Raw genomic sequence first — 24,418 nt, 5'->3', positions numbered from 1 at the left:
CCTCTCTGTGAGGACATTTAAGCTTTTTAGTCCAATTATTGCTGTTTGGAGCTTCTAGCTTTGCTCCTCCTGTAAACTTTGTCTGCAGACAAAAGCAGAAGTGTGACTTCATGCTCTGTTTTGTAACCACTACTTATCATATATTCCTTGAAACCATGCCCAATCTTTAGCATGTTTAAGTAAATGCGGTAGCTGTTGTAGTAAATTTGCCTGAGACCTTGGAGTGTTACTTAAAGGGGAACACCACCTAAATTAAAAATCCCAATATGTTATTTCCAGGGCCTAGGAAAGTTCAATCAATATTTGTGACCATGAGCTACCCTCTCTTTCTCAAAGCCAGGAATTTGTGAATTAAGTCTCAAACTTTCGATGTCATCAAGTATAAAGTCTGGAGCTGCTCAATAGACGATGAATAGGAGAATGATTTTGTGGACCCACAGAAAGTATGTTTTCTTTTTTATACCCAATTAAGCTTTATTCTATTGTAGTGTGTTCAGTTCTGAAACAGAACATGTACCCATATACTCAGAACATTTCCCTGAGTGCTCAGTGTCATCTATAACATATTATATAATTCATTGTCTATAGAGCAGTTCCAGACTTTAATGACATTACACATTTCATGAGCTTAGAATTATAAGGTTCTATCTCCGTTTAGGGTAGTTCTGAGATATTAAGCATCAAAGTTTTTACATCCCAGCTGGCAAAACTGTTATGTAGTATAATCTACTATTAATAACTAACTAACAAAATATATTTTTTACAAAAATAACACCACACAGGCATTAATAAACACCTAATGGATCAGATTATGTCAAAAACTCAATTTCGACCAAAAGTGGAGATAGAACCTTATAATTCTATGCTCACGATTTGAGTCTTAGCACTCTAGTTTTTGGAATAAATTAAATAAGGTGTCTAATAAACATTTAAAAACAATGTTCAGGTTTGTTCATGTTAACTAAGGTATTAATTGATGCATTATTTACCATTAGTTAATGCCTTAACTATTTGTTAATTACAGTTAACTAAGGCGTCTATTTTACCATTAGTTAATGCAATGTTAATGTTAACTAAGGTATTGATTGATTCATTGTTTAATGGTTTGTAAGATGCTTTTTACATTAGTTATTACAGTAATAAGCATCACTTAAAAGTTAATCAAACAATAGTAAACATTAGTTAAATGTTAACAAACATCAACTAAGGGTTTACTTGTTAATTAAGGTATTTCCTAATATTACTAGGTGGTTGATGAAGATGTTTGATAGCATGTATGTCTTAAGGTTCACAGTAGGGCTGTAACGAATTCCGAATGTAATAATGATAAAAAGAAAGATAAATGAATAAAAAAAGAAACCTCTCAAACAAAACAACAGAGAGTCTCAACAGCATGAAGAGACAAGAAGACATTTCCGTTAGCCATTGGCCAATACTAGGCCTGTTCTTTTCCAGGCGAGAGCTTTCAAGTGTTTTGCTTGCACTAATCACATATCTATGAGTGTTTGTTGGCAGAAACTTTTGTATGAATCTTATCTCTTTCACAGCTGAGGTCTAAATCAGTTATCTGGTGAAAGTGATGGAAACGTTCAGGCTATATTTATGGCTGGGATTTTTCCTTGCCTGCATTTATGACACGGTTCAGTTAAGACTCTTGTATTCAGACTTCCTCTGCTTGCAGCAGGGAAGTCCAACAATAGAATGAAACACAAGAGAAGATGTTTCATTATTAATTAGATGAGGAAACCTAGACATAAGTCAACATCATATAACTTCTGGAGTTAGTAACAATTCCCAGGTCATTCATACTAGTGAATTAGTTATTTTGATCTTTAGAGCCTTTTCATATAAACTTAAAAATTGTCTTCGTTTAACCCACTCACAGTTTAACCTATCATATGTTCTTTTCTAAGATCCCCTGTATTGTCTAATACATGGTTTATTGAGAGGTGGATTCACATTCACAAGCAGTGAAACTACAGGCCCAGAGTTTCTTGGATTGCTTGCTGTTATTTTGTTTACTAAGTCTCATATGAGTCAGGATATCTGACACAGGCCCACCGCTAAGTAGTAATGGTAGCCCAAAGTGTAGAGTTACCGACCCGTTGCTACAGCAATGCTGCTTAGCAACACTCGATAACATTTAAGACGAGTTGAGATCAGGTTAGACAAGAGACTCAGACCTGCTTTTGCTCTTGCGTCACAAGAGAGCAGCCATTTGGCAATTCCAGCACCCTGGACAGCGACTGGCAACAGTGAACGGCTCCTGTCAAATTTAAAGGCATTGTTGTTTGTTCTGAGACATATTTGCTGGTTTGAATAGACAAATATGGATAGATGCTTCACAAACACTGAGGAATCTAAGGATAAGTCTGTAACCTTGAAAGACAACGTTTAGAGGAATGTTCAGGAAGATTAATAATGTGTTCCGTCCCAACCATCACGGACACAGAGGGCTGGATGGTGGTGGTGGTGGTGGAGGGTTTCGGTCCGAACAGGACTACCACAAAGCCTGCACTGTCAGGCTGGTCCGCAGCACCTCCATGCTCGTGGTGGGAGAGAAAACTCAGGCAGCCGTGGGCTCAACTTTGAAACGGAGCAAAAGTACAGTGAGCATTGAGTCGACCTTTTACTATTATCAGAGACAAGAGGACAGGATTTGGCTTTACTCGCAGAATCAGAACTGCCTGGAGTACCTGGAAGCACTTGTGGCTTTGAGACGGCAATACACAAAGAGTGTAATTGACTTGAAAAGTAATGACACCAAGGCCACAGTGTCCTCCAAGAAGAAGCCTGCACCCCCGCGGCCTACGAAGGAAGAACTGGTAAGCTTAAATCATCTATCCTAGAGCACATGTCAGGCAATATCAAAGGCAAATGTTCTCCCATTTTTTTAACCACAGATATCAAGAGCCAAACCCTCTGCCCCTCCAGTCCCCAACGAGGAGGACACTTTGCAGTTCTTTGATGCAGTCATCGCAGATTGCGACAGTGAACCTCTGCGCAAACAGTATATGGATGATGGAAACGCAGATGTGGACTTCATAGGTGAGTGATTTGAAATCCTCTTTAACTGTAATGAGGCAGGAATTTAGGACCTACTAAATATAGCTATGACGCTGAAAACTGTTATGTTTAATTTAGGGTTAGACAATGGTGGAAAGCAGCTAAGTAGATTTACTCCAGTATTGTAAGATTTTACACACAAAAGATATAGGCCACAACACCACAACAATATATAAATTAGTTATACAACATTTCTGTGACCAGCTGTGTTAGTGTAAGTGCACAAGTAGCAAATTATATAATAGATAAAAAATCTAAAAATGACTTTTACTTAAGTAATGGATCTTTCCATGGGATCTTTCTTCCACCAGTTGAGATTAGAGATGATCAGGTGTGCCAAGTAACAGCACTGAACTCAAGAACTACTTGATTATATACAGTTGATGTATTTGCACTTTACTCTGGTATTTCCATCTTATACTACTTAACTTCTAGTCCACTACATTTAGATTGTACATACAAAATAAACTACCCACCAGTATATAAAGTGGATACAAAACATTAAAACGTTGCTTACACATTAATGCATCAACAACTATAATCCAACAAAATAAGATAATGCTTTAGGCATGTTTTGCAGATACTACTTACTGACTTTTACTTAGTATTTTACTAGTATTTGCTGTATTGCTATTTTGACTTAAGATTCTGGTCAGAGATGGACATTCACTCAAGTACTGAGCGTAAAGCCCCTACCCATCCATGGTACACCCACACAGGTGTTTTCACATATTTACTTAGTCACTTTTATATTGTGTGGTGTTAAATGTATTCATTACAAACACAACTCGCAAAATATTAATGTTTATAAATGTTGTGCATTTCACTCCTTTTATTAGTCAGTTGTTACTTTCTTGATTGCGGTTTTTACATGTTAAGTTCAAGTAATATATATTGTTACAATTGCTCTATATTAGGCTACACATATACAGTAGTACTAATGGTAGTTGTTGTTTGTAGCAGTATTGTAGTAAGATGTAATTCCACCTGGACCATCTACAACATTAAAATGCTGCTTACAGGTTAGTGTATCAATAATTCATAACCCTCTCAAAGAGGCCACTTTTCACAAGTCCTTTATTTGTGATACTTAAGTAGTGCAATTATTTCCATACCTTGTAATGTGACTTTCTAACATTGTTAAAATATCACTACTTTTAATTATTTTTCAAAAGCAGACGTTTTGCCTCGTCTTTGCAAGAAAAGCACAGGTGTCACTATTAATGTCAATGAGGGCTCAATTTGTCTAAGTAAGTCAGCATGCAACACAAAGCTGAACTGGCACACCTGAATTGAATGCAGCCATTATTTGTGCTATTGATTAATGATTACACTTGAGCTTTTCCTGCTCTGTCCTTCCACCACTTTGACAATGGACTGGTAAAGGTCATATGTGGTTAAGGACTGGGAAAACCAGCGATCATTTGTAAGATACTTCTTTCTACATTACCCCAGCTCTTTGAGGCCAGCTAATTATCTACACCAGCTTCTTAATCTCATTCAAACGGCTGCTGCTTTAGTGAAAATAATTGTGGGTCTTAAGGTCCAGGAGTGAAAGCTACTGGTCTCAACATAACAGCTTTCAGCCTCAACAGGTTCTCCACTGCTCTCTACTCTTCACTCCCACAGTGGCCTCCAGCTCAGCCGAACACGACCTCCACTCTAACTGGGTCTTGCGGGTTCCTCGGGTTGCAGACGACTCCAAGCTGAAAGCAGTTTATGAGTGTGCCAACGAAAGCGCCCCAAAGAAGAAAAGCCAGAGCGGGTCCACGAGCAGCAGACTGCGGCTGCAGAGGAACCCGATCCATCTGCCCAAAGTGGTGGAGAGTGCATTCCAGACTCTGCGCTTCAAGCCCAAATTAAAAAAGCAGTGAAGCTTGATAAGACATTTGAAACCACCAGCACTGCCACTCTGCTGCCATACACCATGCTCTGCTAAAACTCCATCCGGACAATTAATACTTACATAAAATATTTAGAAGGAATTTTAATAAAGCAAATGTAAAGAAATTAATAAAAAAAAAAAAAAACTGTCTAGCCGATGACGTCAAGTTAATTTAAGTTAATTCCTCTTTTTCACAGCAGACATTTTGACTTGGTTAGAAAGCCACAAATGTTAATTATATTAACAATGTCTCTGTTCTATTCAAGTGTCCCAGTAAGTCATGGCAGCGTGACAAAGAACCAGCATGCACAATACCAGGACCGAACTGAAGCAGCCTAATGGAATTCAGCCATCATTAGCCATAGGTTACCAAACCTTAAATATTCCACATATTTCATACATTATTGGTAGAATTTAACTTTTATAGCCAGCAAGTGTCAGCTTTTCAATTTCTAGCATTCTCTAGTTTGCTACAAAATGTCTTCTATGAAAAAGGCTTATCCAGTAGTATTTGTTTCAGGGATATTCTAAACCGGTTCAGATTAATATAAACATCAATGTCTGATTCATATGTATCAATTGGATGCCGCATTAAATGGGAGAATATTACTTGATTTTTGCAGCATATTCTGTAATACAAATTCTTTCTCCAACCCCTCTGATAATACCATTTCTTTCAAATCTGCTTTTGAACTGAATTAAATAAGAGAAATATATAAGTTATATAAAATTGTGTGATGGGTATGACATTGAGGTTGAGCAGAGTTTATGGTTCAGACCTGCGAAGAGACTGCGGTCAATCGAGGTATCGAAGCCAACAGTAAATTGCAACAATGTCCTTCGCAGCAATAAACATACTTCTGTACTGTAGGAATGCCGGTTTCATTTAATTGAGCTCTTTAAGGCAAGTCCCAGGGCTGAATTGACTGAAAAGTTCAAAACCAGCTAAGGTTATTATGCTTACTGTTGAAGTTAAAATGGTCTTAAATATAATGGGTCAATTCACCCTATAACATGAAAATAAAATAAAACACATTTTGTGACTTAACCTTTTGGTATCTTGCAATACGGACATTTTTGGATTAATTTGCTTGGGATTTGAGATATTTGTAAAATCGTATTCTCTAAAGTATAAAGCAGTATTGGTAAAGCTTGCCCTTTAAAGCCATATCTTAGCTAATACTTTGCAAAATACAAACAATGTGGTTAAAATACAAATTACTTGCCATTATGTCTTCCCCTTCTCATTCAAACAATAATTTAAAAATAAAAATCATTTGTCAAATACATTTTCTTTATTACAAATGTTTCATATACAAAACCACAAACTATACAACATTCATTTCTTTTCTGCTTTGGCCTTGGGGCTGAAGAAGGAGGACATAGTCTTCATGCCAGTCTTGTCCACCTTAGCCAGCGATTTCTGAGCTGCAGTCATCTTCTTGGACGGCTGGAATAAAAGAAAGGAAAAAAATAAATAAATCAATATAACTCAACACCTCAAGTTCATTACATATCATGGACTTCAATTCAAACGTGTGTATAAGGCTGGTATACTCTCCAGACAAAGCTTAAAGTAAGCATTCAACAAACAAGACAATCACTCAAGGTCTTAAACAAAAAAAAGAGACTCCAGAGATGAAAGCAAAGGCATGACCATTAGTCATCATGATATAAATAAAAGCCACAGATTCCTCCAATAATTGATTGGTCTATTCAGGCAGACTGCTCTGTATACACTCACTTTCCGCACAAAGTCTGCACTGTTGAATTTGGTGTAGTCCTCCCCGGCCTCCACCGGTTTGTCTGAAAGTTTCCGCTTCTGCCGAATGAGGAAGTAAGACAAGCTTTTTATGACAAAGGGCACCGAAACTTTTTACCACTGAAACACACACCGCTACGAGCTAGAATAATGCCACACTGTTGATGAAAAAGCTCTTACAACCCAGATTAAAAACACACAAGCACAATGCAACAATGTTAAGAAATGAGGTGGAGGACTACAGAAAACATGCGCGGTGGTTTTGACAGTATGCAGAAAGGGAAGAGGATTTGCTATATAGACTTCACTCACGTCTTAGAGAGACACAAACATACCTTGGAAGGAGGTTCCGTCTCCTTTGGGCTTGTGAGCTCTGGTAACCTGTGGAGCAGAATTATAAGATGTATGCTTGGTCTCCATGATCACCACTTTGCCTTCTCACTTAAAATGATCAGACCTTGCAAGTGTTAGATGTCTGAACTTACTGCAAGTGGTCGAGCAGGGCTTTGCTCAGGTCTTCACTGAGGTACTGGGATATCAGGCCATGAGCATAGCGTAGGTAGTCCTCTGTATAATAAACAATGACAATATAATCCTACTTTAACTTTTCTATAGTTTGAGATTGGGGAAATGTTTTTATAGGATCATAACCCCTAAATACAAACGGTGCGATATTACTGCCATCTATTGGTGAACATCCTATCTGCTGGTGGTCTTTTCATAGGAAGGTGAGACTAGAATTGTACACAGTAACAAGATGGGATTTCTCTTAAACAAGTGAAGTGGGCTGAAGTTGGAGCGACTTACCCTCATGGTAGTCCGACTCTGACTTTACCCTGATGTATGTTATGGATTTGACTCCTTCTCCCACAGAGATACTTCTTGCCTTGAGCGTAGTGACTGTCCTCTCCACCTACACCAACAGGTAAAAAATAAAATATATTCTCTATGCAATGCCTCTGTGTAAAACCAACTGTTGAATTTCATATAAAATAGTTGTGATGAGCTCTTTAGAGTACCTTTTTCTTCAACCAATTCATTGTCTTCTCTTGATTGTATCGATGGAACTTCAGTTTTCCCACCTCTGGAAGTATGAAACCCAGCATTTAAACAACGCAATCCGCATAACAGTTGAGATATACAGTATTAGCTTCGAAAATAAACATCACCTTTTTCCTCGGCAATGTGGTGCAGGAAGGCTAGGGAACGTGTGCAGCTCAGCAGCTTTGAGCAAGCTGGGAATTCCTCATCCATCACAACTTGATCCACAGGCTGGAACTTCCCCTGAACAACAAATGACATGACAAGTTAGAAATCGGAAATTATGAAAGTTCTGTTTACATTCATTGATAAACTGCTATGGTTATTATAACCATAGCAATATCGTGCCTCTGATATAACTTATATCAGAGGCATGATATTGCTGCCCTAGTGTCAACTGATATGGTGCAATGGCCACCACTCTTAATTTTTATGTGCAATGACGTCTGCTGAGACTCCAGTACAGAGTTAACATCTTCTGACAATATTAAAATCGGTCTTACATACATGCTGGACTTTGTTTATATGACTTGCATAAACTAAATCTAAAACTAGACATTCTTGAAGGAGATGTACACGTGGAGCCATTTCTGCACAGCATCTCCAGCTCCAGCAGGTGTAGCCAGGCACACTACTGTATGTGAGCACAGGTGAAAACCCATTACCAACCTGGCACTTTGACTTTGAAGAGAAATATTACATTGCAACCTGGCAACATCATTATGAAGACGCGGCTTTTGAAATGTTGCTCCCCGTTGTTGTTACATATCATTTTCATTGTTGGTAATAAAAATAAAAATGTTTTTTACTTCCAACACATAAACCAGAAAGTGTAATTATAACATTTGTATCCAACATCTCAGCTTGCTACTTCCCCAGCTTTGCGTGTTTGTGCTAAGCTAAGTTAAACACATTGTGGACCTATCAGTACATGTACTCACCAGTACTGGATGTATATAGATATATTTATTGATCTTATTTAGCCATGGATAAAATGCAAACAATATTTTTGCAAGATTCTGGACTTTTTAAATAGAGGCTGAATAAAGAGGTAATGATATTTAGTATGCTGTCAGGCTATATAAGAATCAGTGATAATTAGGGGTGTGCAAAAAAAATGTATTCACATTTGAATCGTGATTCAAGCTCTACCGATTCAAAATTGATTCATAGAATTCAAATTCAAAACATAGAATTTTTTATTAATTCTTTTTTTATTGTATGTGTACTGAAATCACATGGGAAAAGTAACTACATTTACATACTGTGAATTGTTTTTTGAAACGAGAATCGTTTTTGAATCGAAAATCGATTTTTAATCAAATCTTGAGCCTAAAAATCAATGTCGAATCGTGACATTTTCTGAATCGTGCACCCCTAGTGAGAATGCACAGAGTCCTGTGTCGCAATAAACACAAGCATCACAATCTAATGATAACTCTTGCACTTTCATCAAAAGGTATAAAAAATTATAAGTAACTAAATCAACATGAATATGTAAATTAACTCTTCACCCTTCTAAGGCTGATTAAGATGAATTCATTAGCATGCTGGAGCCCCAAAATACATTTAATTGCCTGTATATTTATAAATGTTAGTACATATTAAGTTCAAATATTAAGTTTAAAAAATACACTGTAAATTAAACTCGAGTGGGAGTCAAACCCTTCGCTCGGGCAGGTTTGTCGAGGGGCAGAACAAGACTGCATTACACCACACTGATCAGCATGAAAACATCACTGGAACAACTGATGTGAGATTAATGCAGATTTCAGATTCTTACCTCTTTGTCAGATTTCATCAAATAGGGCAAAATGAGATAGAGAGGATCCATTGGTGTTACAAAGAGAAGTCTTCCATCTGTTAAAAAAAAACAAACACCCGATCTAATGATGAGCTGAGACCAGTTGAAGTTACAGAATAAAAGTGCAGCATCTCTAAATATTTAAATGCACAAAATTAACAGCATTACCTTTATGACAAACAACTTGAACTTTCAATCAACATTAGATTGCATACCAGATTGCATTATGAGAACCTGTTGGTTGATCGCAGACCTGATGGTTAGTTTTAACTCAAAAGCAGTTCCTCTTTCTTGATGTTTGTCTGTGCTTGACACTGTTCCTCTGGACATGTTAAATATTTTTTTTTTCAGTTTTTATGACCAATGCACCTGCTGTTTCTCCATTGATGATTTGGCGTCTTTGGAGCTCTGTTAGTTGATCCAAGCTGCTATAAGTGCTGATTGCAAAAACTCTTCTACAGCTAAGAAATACTGCTAATGGGGACTAAAAGTAATGTGAGCCACTATTGTATCAGCATCTGCGACTGGATTAGGCAGCTTTAGAGTTGACACTGTAATGATCAATGAGACCAACCTCTCTGTACAGTTTGGCCAACAAACCAGGAGTGGAAATCCTCTTCAAATGCTTTGACCTCAAACAGCTGTACATCACCACTACTCAGCATATACAGAGATGCTGCATCTGCAGGATCAAAAAGAGGAACTATGTTAGGTTCACTGCCACATCTGCAAATGCAGTTTACAAGATACAGAATTAGACTGCAGGTAAAACTCAAAGGCTTGTCTTATATGATGTTTATATTGTATACACATGTTTGGCTTTTGTCATATTTTGACTTTATGTTAAATCAGTGTTGTTAGTGCTGCAACTAGCAATCATTTTCATTATTGATCTGCAACAAATTTGATCATCGATTAAAAGGTGCCCTGTGAAGTTGTCTTGTAAACAAAAAAGTTATGTTTACATCCAGTGTTACTCATCAAAGCGCATTGTGTCTATCCTTGGGGTTTAACTCAGTGGTTCCCAACTTTTTTGGTTTGAGGTACCCCCAGCCCTGTCAGATGAACTCATGTATCCCTTCATCGATTCCCAATGTATGTTCCAAAGGAAGCCTATGTGTTCAGGTGTTACTGTTGACTTAATGTTAATATGTGGATACATTGTTTCAATCAAATCTTAATTTCTATTTTTTCAAATTAGTTGAGCTACTTTACGATCTTTCCAAGTACCCCCTAGCAACTGCAGAAGTACACTCCTGGGTACAAGTACCCCTGTTTAGGGAATCACAGAAAGGAAATGCATTCGCATTTAAAACATTTGCACAAGAAAAATAAAACCGGGACCAACTCAGAGAAACACAGCTCCATAGCACTACTAGAGGTCAAATATACACAGGAACAACCAATCATTGAACTATATTTATAAAGAGAAATGCTTAAAATTTCATTATTTTCACCTCAAATGTAAATATGTGTTGATTTGCATAAGCTATGATAGTAAACTGAGGTTTGTGACTTGTGGTTTGACCAAACAAGTTATTTGAAGACGTCATCTCGGGGTTTGGAACGTTAAAATAGACATTTTGTACTATCTTCTGACAATGTATGGACCTGACGATAATTAAATTGCAGCCCTAAATAGATTTATGACAATAAAAGAAAAAAGATAGACCTGTTGAGGGATTCCTCAGTCTCACAAAAGCTGGGTCACTGTCGTTCTTCTGTGTGTCGATGACAGAGTCTGTAGACACCAAAACAAAAGTAAGATCCATATTAACTAATGTTAAAGGTGTAGCTAATCTATTGAGAACATCACTGTGTACTGTGTGTACTGGCTAGCTGCATGTCAATGTGACAACGAGTCTGCAAAGTTAATACTAATTGAATCACTTATGACTATTTTGTAGTAACAAAGTAAAATAACTAGCTAACATAGAAATAAAGCGTTATTTCCTGTGATATGTGGCTTGAAGTTATGGGCGTGCTAGCATATAGCTAGCTGACAGATATCAAGGTCTAACGTTAATCACTTTGCTGTGGTTTCCTACGTACAAGCTAGTTAGCTCAAACTGCTTCACCTACCTGCAGCAATGACAACCCAACTATCATTTTGTAAATTGGGCGTTTGCTTCTTTTTAGTAGCCATGTTGTATTCAGCTTAACGGAATGGATATATGTTAACGTGGTTTGATACTGATCTGAAATGAATGCTTATTTGGGCTAAAAACAGTGTCGGCCTACTGAACGTGACGGCTACTACTTTTTGCCTGACAACATGAGCTCAGAAAAGGCGCCTCTCTCTCTGTGCAGTTTCTGCTGCGTTCGTCTCACAGGAGAAAACAAGCCGTCGTCTCATTTTCTTTATCTTTTTGTAAAACAAGCATTACCAAACACGTTTTTAAAAGCAATTAAATATTCCGGCGTCGAAACAAGCTCCCAATTAACCGAAAAAGTTCGCGTTTTAGACTTTTAATTCACCCTGTTTTTGTTTATGCAGTGGAACTTTCCTTGGTGACGTCGTGTTAACGTGCAGTTCTTAAGTAACGCCGCTAGAGTTCGCTCAACAGCTTTGATAACAATTAAATGGTAACGTTTGAGGTTTGTCTTACACAGTTTACCTCCCCACTCCTCACTTAGCTGATATTTAAAAAAAATATGGTTTGGTGGTCTTCACAAAGAGCCAAAGGTCTCTGCTCTCACTTGCAGGTTGTTTAGTGACTAGTTGTCCTTTGGCACACTGGCACACAACAGATTGGGGGATCCATATGTCCTTCACTAAGAGGAGGGCATATCTTACACTCTCTCTCAGGATATGACACTGTGTGTGTCCCAGTTGGTTTTCAGTGAGTCACTTGTTGTTTTTTTTGTTCCTCCTTCTTGCACTGTTTATGTGCATGCTCAAATGAGGATGTGTAGGATGCTTGTTTGTGTTTTCATCCTCATTAGATGACTACAGCTGTGTCATTGATTTGTTAGACTGTTTCGGGGTCCCTCTGATATGTTTGTATAGCTTTTTTGAGCTGTTGATTTCCCTCTCTCCTAAAGACACCCACAGCACAGCCCATTAACAGGTTTTTAATTAGCTTGTTTTTTGAGGAAAGGAGGGATTTGTGTGCTGGTTGACTTGAGCTTTTTAACTTTGCCAATACAGTGTCTCTGTGGGGAGCAGCATGACGTAGAGGAAAGCTAGAGCCTACTCAGGATGACTTATGGCTTAATGTTTCTCTGACTTAGTCATGTCACCTTTTTTCTGCATTTTCAGTTTATTGTGTCTTGTATTACTTTATTTCCTTTTTTTTTGTTTGGTTCATTTGAAAATGTTGCCTTGCAGGCCCATTTGCACAGATTTGCACAACACATGCTCTAAACCCTTTGAACGCTGTCTCCTCCTTAAAATCCGTTAGATTTATGTTGCTGTAGTCTGTGGCAAAGAGAGCGTGGGTGAGATATTGTCTGTGAATTACTTGTTTTATGGGTCCCGGGAGTATCATACATACACAACAGTCTGTGCGGCTAAACAGAATATTCCATGAAAGCTTTCTTTCTTTTTAGGCTGCTTAAGGGAACGTCTGTGTTTCTGACTGCCAGGGAGAACAACAGCGGCCTTTCTGATACGCTGGACCACAGACAGCCCCAGAGAGCTGAGTCCTCTGTCACCAGCATGCAGACGAGAACAAAGTGAGTCTAAATTTAGGCCCCGATATGGCTTCGTAGACCCTGAGTCAGAGACCCCTTTCCTCTCACCCAAATCTTCATCCATCATACATCAGAGAGAAATTCAACACAACCAAAGCCTATTCTGTCTATCTCCCCTCGAGCTCTTCTTTCTTCTTCCCTATGTAATTCATTTTTGAGCTTGCTATTTCTCGTTAGAAATAAGATGATTCCAATAAACTTCTCTGTGGAGGTAGGAGTTTATTGCAGCCAGCAGGCGGTAGACGGTTGGTCACACTCTGCTGAGCACATTGAACCGCTCCATGGTCCTATCTATCTCTGTGGCCTCATTTGTGGTGGTCCAATGCAGGGTAACTGGTTACAGCTTACATATCGACTCAGCCTCAAGCTGTCATGTCACCAGCATGTGCTGTGCGTTACCAAGGCAGTGTTTTACCCACTTCATTCTTTATCTTTAGGATTTATAGAATAAAAAGAGCTGATTTCAACAGTATACATATTCATTGTTTAACTGCCATGGCTGCCAAGAGAAGCAGGTTATAAATAGAAAGATAACATCACCCAGGGTGCCACTTTTTTTCCTGTATAGATACAGGCATAGGCTGTTATTTCACACAGCTGTTAAAGCCACATTTTGAATTCCCTGCAGATCTTCAGCTCAAGGAGGTAATGTACACATTAATACTCAACATGCACACACATACACACACACATACAAAAAACAGATGTGGAGAGAATTCCCGCTGGCAGCCGTAGCCTTTGAGTCATCATCTGGGATTCCCTTCCTCTCACTTCCAAATATGGGTGGGATTGTGAGAGAGCGGGAGGCAGAATGTGGAAGGCAGAGTGGAAACCCCTTGTGATGTCAGAACTCTGGAACAGTGAGCCTCACGCTGACTGGAAATTCACAGGAAGGAATGTCGGGAATGCAAGAATCACCGAAATACAATTCCCGCATGCATGTTTGTAATGTCTGAGTTTTAGCACACATGCCACACACACACACACTTAATGTTCTTCGCCAGTCCTCTCACTGGGGATATATTCCTTCCCGTAAAGTCTTATTTCTCTTCACCCCACAGGATGGTGACTCCTTATTCCCAGCATCAGTTGCTCTGTGTAAGGCCTCTGGTTTAATGTGGTAATTCCCCACTCCCTAATGGCAGAGAATGGCTTGAAGATAAACTGTGCTTGGTGTAGAAATGTAAAAATATATGGCTTTTTAGTTAACATTTTTGTAAAAATCACAATATCCATTTGCTACAGTACTTAAGTACACTTTTGAGGTACATTTTAAAGGTAACTGTTTTAGTTTTTGCTCTAGTACATTTAACTGAAGGCTGTCATAAATTTGCAGAACATATCAAAATATCAAATAAAAGCTGAGTTTAACCATGGCCGGAATAACCTGCTAGGCGGCCCCAGGGCCCCATTCTCTCTAAGAAACCATCAACTGTCATTTGTACCAACCAGTACTCCTATTCTTGAATACTACATGCCAAGTTTAGGCATATTATAACGATAACGGATAAAAAAATGACAGCAACGTTTGAAAAGCAGTTTTCCCACATGAGAAAACAACACAGAGCAATTCTGTTGTTTTATGGATTTACTGTTGCGTGACTCTGATGTTGGAGTCAGATGTTATAAAAGAACAAAAGTAGTGCTACAAAGCAATGTTTTGATGAGTGGGTTCCCGTTTTGTGTGCATCTCATGCAAAGCATTTAGGACACGAGTCACACAATATACATTCCTGCCAATGGTTTCACACTATTCCACTGATTGCAGGTGATGATTATGTGCCCAAAAAAGTAGCAGTGGGCCATTAAATTGCAGGGTAGAAGAATACTACGAGCTAGCAAACACAGATGAAATGAAACAGTTTTCAGATTTTTCAAAAACATCAGCGTTTTCATGAGACCAAAATGTATTCAACACGTTTGTTAGACCTCCATCATACACACAATGCACAGAAATGCACACAATATGGTGAGGAACACTGAATGTTAACTGAATATTAACAGAACTTAATGTTTATCAGTTTAAAACTGATAGGAATATTGTACTACCAAGACTCTGTATTGTGAAACATTTCAAATTAGTTTCCCAATTAGGCGTCTGTTCCTTTTTAGTGACTGAAATTTGCATATCTCTTTATTGTGTATTTTTCACTTCTGTTTTTGGACAACTCACAATTTATTAATCATGGCGCTATAGGGCTAAAATGGCTTGCAAAAATAACTGATAAGTCAATTTGCAGAAAAGTAATCACCAGTTATTTTATGTCTAAGATTTACTAATTCCAGTTTGTCAAATGTGATGATTTGCAGCTTTTCGGTTTTATATGATTGATAATTGAATATATTTGGGGTTACAACAATTGTTGGTTGGACAAAATAAGCAATTTGAAGATATAAAGACAACAAAAACTTAGTTTAATAATTGAAAAAATGTTTTACAAATTATTAAAAATTGAAACTGAAACACTGATGTGGAGGGGGGGTGGGTCTGTCCCAGAGGCTTTCATCTGCCCATGATCCCTCCTCTCTCCCTTCTCTTTCCCTCTCTTTACTCTGTCCCGCAGAGTAGATGTCCCACAATACACCATCCCCAACCCTAATTATTGTTTACTAGGATCAATCTCTCCCTCCCTCTCCCTCACTGTACCAGGGACAAGAGATGATGTGGTAATTACATCTGCCGACTGCTGGTCTGCCGCAGACGGCTCCGCAAGTCTCTCTGCTCAGAGAGAAATTAGAGGCTGCTCAGCACATGTCCAGGGCTGTAATTAGAATAAGTACTCTGTGTATGAAATGTGTTTATTTGTTTATTTATGAGACCCCAGAATTCCAGGCCACTTCTCTGTGCTTCTACTCTCTAAGGTTGGGTCACGTCAGGGGATGAGCACCAGAACCAGATAGTTATGAGACTGTGCTACTATAACAGCGCTTCTCTTAAGCACCAGTGTATTTATTGTTGTGCAAATGAAAAGTTTAACTCAAAAGCTTTAAAAAATGAATTTAATTAACTAAGCTAGGCTAAATTAATGGCACTTCTCCACTTGTGCTACTGTTACACTAAGTTTAAAGGAATAGATTGACATTTTGGTGAAGAGCTTTTGTCAGTTAAATGGATTGATACCCCTCTCATGTACAGTATATATGTAGCTACCGCCAGCAGCTGGTTAGCTTAGCTTAGCACAAAGACTGGAAACAGAGGGAAACTGCTAGCATGGCTCTTTCCAATGGTAAAAGAATCCGTCTACCAGCACCTCTAAAGTTTGCTGATTAACACGGATCTCATTTGTTTGATCAGTACCAAAAAATTAAAACCAAAAAGTTGTGGTTTTTACGAGGGTTATGTATTTTCCATTGTGAGGATGCGAGGCAACCACTGGAGCTTCATATTTATCGTACAGCTCTGAGAGTGGTATCAATATTCTTATCTAACTTACGGCAAAAAAAAAGTGCCAATACACGCACATTACCCAAAATGTCAAACTTATTCTTTAAGCCTTTACCATTATCCCCTTGTTGTCACTTGTGGCAAAGAAAGCATACATAGATACGTAAAAGTATACATAGATACACTGTTACAAAAAAATACATAGACTCACTTTAATATTATGTGTTACGTAATTTATTTATTTAATTATTCTGCATAATATAATTCTACTACTGCTACTTCTGTCTACTCTGTATATACAATTCATGTCTGTCCATCCTCAGAGAGGGCTTATGTCTGTTGCTCTTCTCTCTTTTTCATTTAAAAGAAATTGTTGCGTTTTTATGTACACAAGTTGACCGTCCAATGGTAGATGGTAGGTGTTCATGTTGTAGAGATGGTAAAATGTGTGATTTTGGGCTACTTATGTAAAACTTCGAGCCTACCTAAAATGTGGAGCATTAATGGATTCTGTTCTGTACACTTTCTAGTAGTAGCAGCCGTAGTAGTAGTTCACCACTGGGACTTTCAAAAATCACTGAATCTCTCGGACAGAGCAAAGACCCACTGTTTCCTCTTCACTGATAGCATTCCACTTTGAAGGGCTCCAGTTTCAGACACAAAGTAGTCAAGGGGACCCATAGCTGCTGAGGGGCGCTTTCTCCACTCCCAGATTTATGAGCTACGCAATAAGACAGTCGACAACTCGGGCCATTAAAAGATTATCTGGATATTTCACAGGCATAGTGGAGTAATTTGGGAGCAAAGTTATGTTCATACCATATAAATCTACAAGGTGGAGGGTGAAACACAAGAACAGTCTATTACACAGTGTCTTTGTGTGCAGTACATGTGATGTGACAAATCTGTGGTTATTTTATATTACCTCTAAAGACAAATAAATTCTCCAGTATTTAGAGATATTCTCAGCATTGAAGGACACTTTTGATTTTGATACCAAACTACTGTCATCATGTATTGCACATCGCCTCTTATCAAGGATGCTGAATTATTTTACCATGAGGTTTGGTGTGTTTATAAGCAGCTTTGCATTTTAATCATTTTCATTTCTTTTCCAGCCCTCTCTCACACTCCATAATCTGAGAATCATTCCTGGAACAGAAAAGCAGATGCTGAATGAGAGCACAGGACAGACAGACAGGCAAAAACATGAAGGTTTGTATCGATGGAGACAGAGTGGCTACACAGCAGTGACAGGTACCGGACGGCTGAGAGCCCGGCGTGTAGCCTTTAACTTACCTCAGAAGATGAATTGACCCAGCTGCTTCATAAAATAACTAGTCGGTCTTTTAGTGAAATTGTTCCCATGATGGATCTATGCTTTTATGTCAAAACTGTCATTTTTCCACTAAACTAAAACGACTCGCCATGATTTCATGTGCTCTGAAGGACTTCACATTAAAGCGGTGCTGATTTTGCACATGTTCAATAAACACATTGGCATTTTAAACAATCTTTTTTAAGTGATGCATTAAAATGGTGTATGTCAGCAAATATTTATATAGGGACATGAATGGACAGACAGTGTGTCAAGACCATTGACTTCATTATTTATGTGAAATACAGTGAGGGTTTTGGCAAATTTCCATGCTATAGGTAATGCCAACTTTACTTGCCAACACCATTATCTCAGGGTGTGAACCAATATTACCAATTAGCTCTTCTAACTGGACGACAAAAGAGACGCTTTCATCTCAATAGTAAAATTGGTAATTACTCTCCAGCCTGGACTCTGTCTCACAGTCTGCATTTTGTCCTTGACTTTTCAGGGATAAGGGTTTTGGCATGTACTGGCCAAATGTAATGTAATGTAATCAAAAAAGGCAAGACCGTGAATCTGGCGGCGTGATGTCATCACTATGAGACACTTGTGTGATATCATAATTATGAGGTAATGGCGGGAGGGGTGTGTACGTTTATGACTTTGGCACACGCTCAGTTTACCGTCAGCCGACTGCAACAGCGTACTAATGAGAATGGATAGCCTGCCTCAAGCTGTACGTGTGTGTGTGTGTGTGTGTGTGTGTGTGTGTGTGTGTGTGTGTGTGTGTGTGTGTGTGTGTGTGTGCGCGGTGCGTGCGTGTGCGTGTGCGTGCGTGAGAGAGAGGGAGAGAGTGCACATATTCATGCTTTGATAAATTGATGGTTATTGGCAGATGTAATCAAAAAGGGGGGTTATGCAAATGACCTACAGATACACGCCAGAGGAGGACACATGAGGAAAGCATGCAAGTTTTGAAGTCAACAAGTTTGACATGAATCTGATTCATTTTTCCCACTGACACATCCTGATTTTTAGACAATGTCTCATGAGGCAAAAGATACGGACCACACCAAATCTTTCATCAGATGAGTATCAACCAAAGGTTGAGTCTATTTCCAAATTTACTCTTTGTGGTCTGAGCCATCGCCATATTTTCCTACACATAATCCATTGTCATAATAGTGCTGTGAAGTTAAGGCCTGAGCTTTAGTGTGTTTTCTGTTCTGGTTGCTAGTTAGTTTAGTAATGAAGCAATCAAAGCTTCTTTCACTGTTGGACTCATTCTGAATAAGATAATCAGCAGAGGGAATAAAATATAAACAGTTTAGTAATAAGCAGTTGCTCAACATCCTATTCTTCATACACACATAATGTAACAGTCTGCTTCCCCATAGTGTGATTTGTAGTTTTTGTCTACTCCACATATGATATCTAATGCATGTCTGTCTGTCCGTCCTGAGAGAGGGATCCTTACTCTGCTGCTCTTCTTGAGGTTCCCTTATGTGACCAGGGGTTAGGGGATTTAACCATCTCAGACTGTGTTTGACCTATAAAACACAGAAGGAATAGCAGAAAAACAACTACTTTTATATTCACGTTTCAAAGTATACTAAATATACTATACTAAACCACAGAGTGTATATGCAATGCATTAAAACAGTAGCATGAATTAGTTCATGCCCAAGGGAGGAGGAACAGTGTCTTTTATAGCCTGAGAATTAAACAGGTCAACTCAAAGGATTGATATTTTTTTTAATTACATAGGCTATAAAAAACAATAACAAGATCATTTTTATAACGTCAGAAATGTCTTCTGGTGACATATTGGTCCGCTCTATTTAGCTTTCAAAGTATAAGAATATGTACTGATAACCAGTTCCTCTCCACATATACTGTATAGGTGACATTCATTTTTGTGAAAAATGAAGAGGACTCCGCCATGAAATTGAAGGACTATTGCACTTTGAGGAGGGCATAGACAAAACGTCCTCCATTTTTCCCTTGTTTTGACATTGAAAACTGAATATAAGCAACATTATAATTGATTTGTGTGCTCCAACCCTTTGGTTGGAGCACACTAGCTCTTTTTTTATTACCTGTGCTTGAATACAATGTTTTTTCTTCTACTTGACATATATATGTGACAAATTATTTTAGTTCTGAGCCATTTAATGTGAAAATGATTGCCATTCTTTAAAACTCATAGTAACAATTGGCGAGCTAGTATGATAATTTTCTCTTATTATGAGTGCACATATGGAGGAAATTTTGACCTCACATACAATAGCTGTGCATAAGCAGTAGGCTATATTGATCATAAAAGCACACACCGAGCATATCATAAATTCTTACATCTATACAATCTGTATGATAGAAACAATAATGACATGCAATAATCAAATCCATATCTTTAACTTAGCCATACATTTTACTTAAATTAATTAAATTAATAATTTTTTTTAAGACAAATTAAATGATTAAATTAAATTTTAAATTGTTAGTTCTGACTACCTAATTGGCTGCTAAATTTGACATGGCTCAATCTGCAGCTGTGACCTGCTGTTGCATCGTCAATTAAAGTGAGTTAGAAGTGAAAGTGTGACCTCACCCAAACGATCACATGTGCCAAAGTCACCCTGCAGAAATGACATCATGGATAATGATGTCATCCCAGGATTCCAGACCCTCTCCCATTCCCGCTTAAATGCTTTTAGGCTTGGCTGCACACTCACATACACACGCACACACACTAAAGCGTGTGCATGTTTACACACACACACACACACACACACACACACACACACACACACATTTTGCACACACATAAAGCCCACTCCAGGAGCCTCACCCAGAACTGAGTCGTGACATAAACAAGACAAGCACACAAGAGATGTGATAAGGATGTCATTTGGCCTCAGAACAAATAATGCAGAACAAAAAATTCCTAATAATAAGCTTGTAAACCTTCAGGTTTCTGACAAACGCCAGGCCAGAGCTTATATATATATATATATATAATCAGACTCTAAATGTGCCTATTTAAAAAAAAAAGTATTGTAAACCACTGTGCTAATTTTCATTCTGTTTATATACAGAGTTCCTTGGTAAGTTATATATATAATATAGGATTTATATTGAATTTCTACATTGCTCAGATGACGATGGTGTTTGTTGAAATGGTTATGCTTCTGTGCATTCGTTTAGATAGGCTTAACTCAAAGTTTGTGGTATTATGATGGCAGCAGTAGTGGATTGCAATTAAAACTAACTTGCTGCTCTTTCTTCTCTCTCTCTCTCTCTCTCTCTCTCTCTCTCTCTCTCTCTCTCTCTCTCAAACCCATGCACAGGCTCCCCCATGGGCCCTGTGCCCAGTGCCTGACCTTAGTAAATACGTGGCTAATTTGAAGCATGTGTCGGCAAATTGGAAACACTGAGCTTTTAAAACTATGGACTTTTCTTTTGCACATGCTAATTCCTCCCAGGAGATCCCATCAGATTAAATGACCCAAAACATGTCAATGTTAGGGTGACATTTGGGCCCACAGGGTAGGGGGAGGAGGGGTATTTGAAGGGTGGACAAAGAGAGGCTGAAGGGCAGAGGAGTAAGTTAAAGGGGGTGTGTTTAAAAGGGGGAAATTCATTCAAGTCATCCCTTAATAAAACACCACTGCCGCTCTCCTCCCTCTTTTACTGTCTCACTCTTCATCCGTCACTTACTTACTTACACAAACACACACACACACACAAACATCCCACGCACAGGTGGAAATTCTTGGTGCTCTACCTCCTGTTCAAGGGAGATGCATGTTCCATATCAGATAACAGGTGCGCACAAGGCAGGAGTGCACATGTGCTTGTGTATGTGCGTGTGTGTGTGTGTGTGTGTGTGTGTGTGTGTGTGTGTGTGTGTGTGTGTGTGTGTGTGTGTGTGTGTGTGTGTGTGTGTGTGTGTGTGTGCGTGTTCACACTAAAAGACTTTTGAGAAGTGCACAAAAACAGGGAGAAAGTGTGAGCGTTTGGCCGGGGTCCACGTCTCACTCTGGGTGGACTCCTTGCTCAGCCCCTTCAACGCTGCAAAAAATGTCCACCTCACCAGATCTTTAACTGAGGCTTGCAATCCTGTTTTTCTCAGTCAGTCCAACTTTGTTTAAAATATGTTTCTTCTCATTATGATTTGTCTGTGGGAATCAAACTATGTTATAACAAGACTAGAAGTCTGCAGCCACGGTACAGCGGTGCTTTGGGCTAAACGTCAGTTAGCTGACAATGCTAACCTGCTAATGTTTAGCAGGTATAATGTTTACTGTGTTCTCCATCTTAGTTTAGCATATTAGCATCCTAACACCTTCTGCTCTCTGTGTGTTGCTGTTTTCAAACTTTGTTCACTTCGGGAAACAACACAAACATAGAAAACAGAAAATTTGGATTGTGCAATAAGGCAGGCCTGCTTGGTTCTTTCGGGGAATGATTGCAAAGATTTATAAAGGAATATGTTTATGGCATTTATTATCTAACTGGGACGTTTTGGGACAGATTGGTGGGAATGCTATGGGCGAAGTACACACGGCGATACACTGGTAAAAGCCAATTACATTTAACCATGTATCCAGCTAATTTATATACCTTACATTACTGTATTGTGTGAACAGTTAACTTCATTTAATATTGTTTGTGGCGTTTTCCTTTGCGGGGTGCAAATGTTCCACCAAAACAAGTTCCTTCCAGAGACTATTTTTGCAGAGCCACTGTCGCTGCGTCCAAAGCTTAGCGTAGCCCAAGACGATGTAATTGGTTTGAAGAAATGCAAACAACCCAGAGCGTTTTTTTCTCCTATCCTAGAATGTATCTGTGGTGTAGCCAGACCTTACTCCACAGTGCTGTGGAGATAGGTCTGGCAATGCAAGACTAAGTAAAGGTTGATACAGCGGTTTTACAAGGGACATGAAGGTGTGAACCAAATTGAATGGCAGTCCATCCAATAGTTTGTTGAGTGTTTCACTTAAAACCAAAAATGTCAACCTCATTTTGGCACAAGAGCAAAAGTCAGGGGATCACCAAAGTCACTGGGATGTATCCTCTGGGGAGCATTAATGCCTGTACATAACTGCATGGCAATCAATCCAATAGTTGTTGAGATATTTCAGTCTGAACCAAAGTGGTGGGCCTACTGACTAACATTGCCATCCCAAGAGCAATGCCACTATCATAGCTAAAAATGTAATATGAATGAATATTTGAAAAATTTAAAAATGGTACACTTGAAGGGGAATATTTTTTGCAGTAAATATCCTCCCTCCATGCTTGGCACAAAGAGGAGGGCCCCAGTTTTCCAACAATCTGGAGGATCTCTATCCCGCTTCGTGTCCACAGACGAGCTTCCTTGTTGGTCTAAATTTAGCCCATGTCCCCTCTGGAGGCTGGAGCAGGTGGAGGTGACAGGGGCCCTGGCCTGTACTCATGGGACAGACGGGTGAACACCATGACCAATGCCCCTGGACCTCACAATCTAGTTATAGAACTGATAATGATTTCCCCACCTCAGCACACCGACACACCTCTAAAAATGAGTCTGTTATTGCCTCAAACTGATGGTTATAATCTGCGTCTTACTATGTTAAAATCCTAGGCTGAAAACAACAGATTTTTCTGGCAGACTCTAAAACCACTTATCAAAACTCTTCAGCACCGCCACATGAAAACCTCCAACCATGCCTCAATATTTTGAGACTTGCAACATGTAATTTAAGAACAGCTTTTGTGGGCACACAGTCTCCAAAGCTCACCATTGTCCCCTCTATAAAGAAAGAAGGGGGGGGGGGGACACCAAAATGCTGCAACTTTATATTTCCACTACTATGACTCCAATATCTACTAGTACACATGATGTCTATCCCCACCATTTCTCATTTCAGAAACTTGCTGATCCCCGTATTGCTGGCCCATTCACCAGGATGACATCATTGGCTCAGACTGTGCCAACTGTGCTCAATAAAGCCCAGGCGTGTTTCAGTGTGGGAGTGCCTCTGCTGCACTGAGACTCGTATGAAAGACGTGAGTGAGAAGATCTTTGTACTAAAATAATCATGGCAGAAAAATTGGAGAGTATTGCTTGTCACCACTGATTGTAAAGAATCTGAATCATTACAACAACATCCTTTTCTGTTTGCTGTCCATGCTAATGTATATAGCTGAACTCAGAAAGGTCTGCAGTGGGCTCTATTTCAAGACATATAAACCGTTCATTAGTGAGTTTTCGATATGCTTGAAGTTAATTTGAGACTGTCTTCGCAAGGAGAATGACAGAAGTCGTTTAATATTGCTTAATTATGACAGAAGCAAAGCAGGAAGTCAGGTGATGGTATTATAGAGTGACAAAGTCTTCGTATGGAGAGGTCTGGGTGGAGGTATTGGTTAACTAAACATTGGGCTTAAGCCCTGTTTGTTTCCCGCTATAA

General features: G+C 38.9%; 2 protein-coding genes and 1 long non-coding RNA gene across 5 annotated transcripts; 2 read left to right on the top strand and 1 right to left on the bottom strand.

Annotated features, from left to right (window-relative positions):
• The first annotated feature begins 2,402 nt into the window (after window positions 1–2,402).
• On the top strand, window positions 2,403–6,078 carry LOC120570344 (uncharacterized protein C13orf42). Its single transcript, XM_039818639.1, has 3 exons — window positions 2,403–2,825; window positions 2,904–3,048; window positions 4,696–6,078. The coding sequence occupies exons 1-3, from the start codon at window positions 2,403–2,405 to the stop codon at window positions 4,938–4,940; spliced, it is 813 nt and encodes a 270-aa protein (XP_039674573.1). The 3' UTR covers window positions 4,941–6,078.
• A 146-nt stretch (window positions 6,079–6,224) lies between these two features.
• rnaseh2b (ribonuclease H2, subunit B) lies at window positions 6,225–12,075 on the bottom strand. 2 transcript variants are annotated; one of them, XM_039818636.1, is made up of 11 exons: window positions 11,641–12,072; window positions 11,231–11,299; window positions 10,133–10,240; window positions 9,538–9,614; window positions 7,883–7,997; window positions 7,733–7,797; window positions 7,521–7,626; window positions 7,199–7,280; window positions 7,049–7,094; window positions 6,696–6,773; window positions 6,225–6,401 (listed from the first exon to the last, which is right to left on the bottom strand). In XM_039818636.1, the coding sequence occupies exons 1-11, from the start codon at window positions 11,702–11,704 to the stop codon at window positions 6,291–6,293; spliced, it is 921 nt and encodes a 306-aa protein (XP_039674570.1). In that variant the 5' UTR covers window positions 11,705–12,072; the 3' UTR covers window positions 6,225–6,290. The 2 variants fall into 2 exon arrangements, with proteins under 2 accessions (XP_039674570.1, XP_039674572.1); XM_039818638.1 differs by lacking the exon at window positions 6,696–6,773 and having other exon boundaries at window positions 11,641–12,075.
• LOC120570345 lies at window positions 11,175–18,741 on the top strand. 2 transcript variants are annotated; one of them, XR_005641046.1, is made up of 3 exons: window positions 11,175–11,319; window positions 13,111–13,236; window positions 17,758–18,741. It is a non-coding gene; the product is annotated as an uncharacterized LOC120570345 (long non-coding RNA). The 2 variants fall into 2 exon arrangements; XR_005641047.1 differs by lacking the exon at window positions 11,175–11,319 and adding an exon at window positions 12,174–12,401.
• Window positions 18,742–24,418: the final 5,677 nt, after the last annotated feature.

This window comes from Perca fluviatilis, chromosome 12 (assembly GCF_010015445.1).
Source record: "Perca fluviatilis chromosome 12, GENO_Pfluv_1.0, whole genome shotgun sequence".
Lineage (NCBI taxonomy): Eukaryota > Metazoa > Chordata > Actinopteri > Perciformes > Percidae > Perca > Perca fluviatilis.
This window is presented reverse-complemented; position numbering and strand designations above follow the sequence as displayed.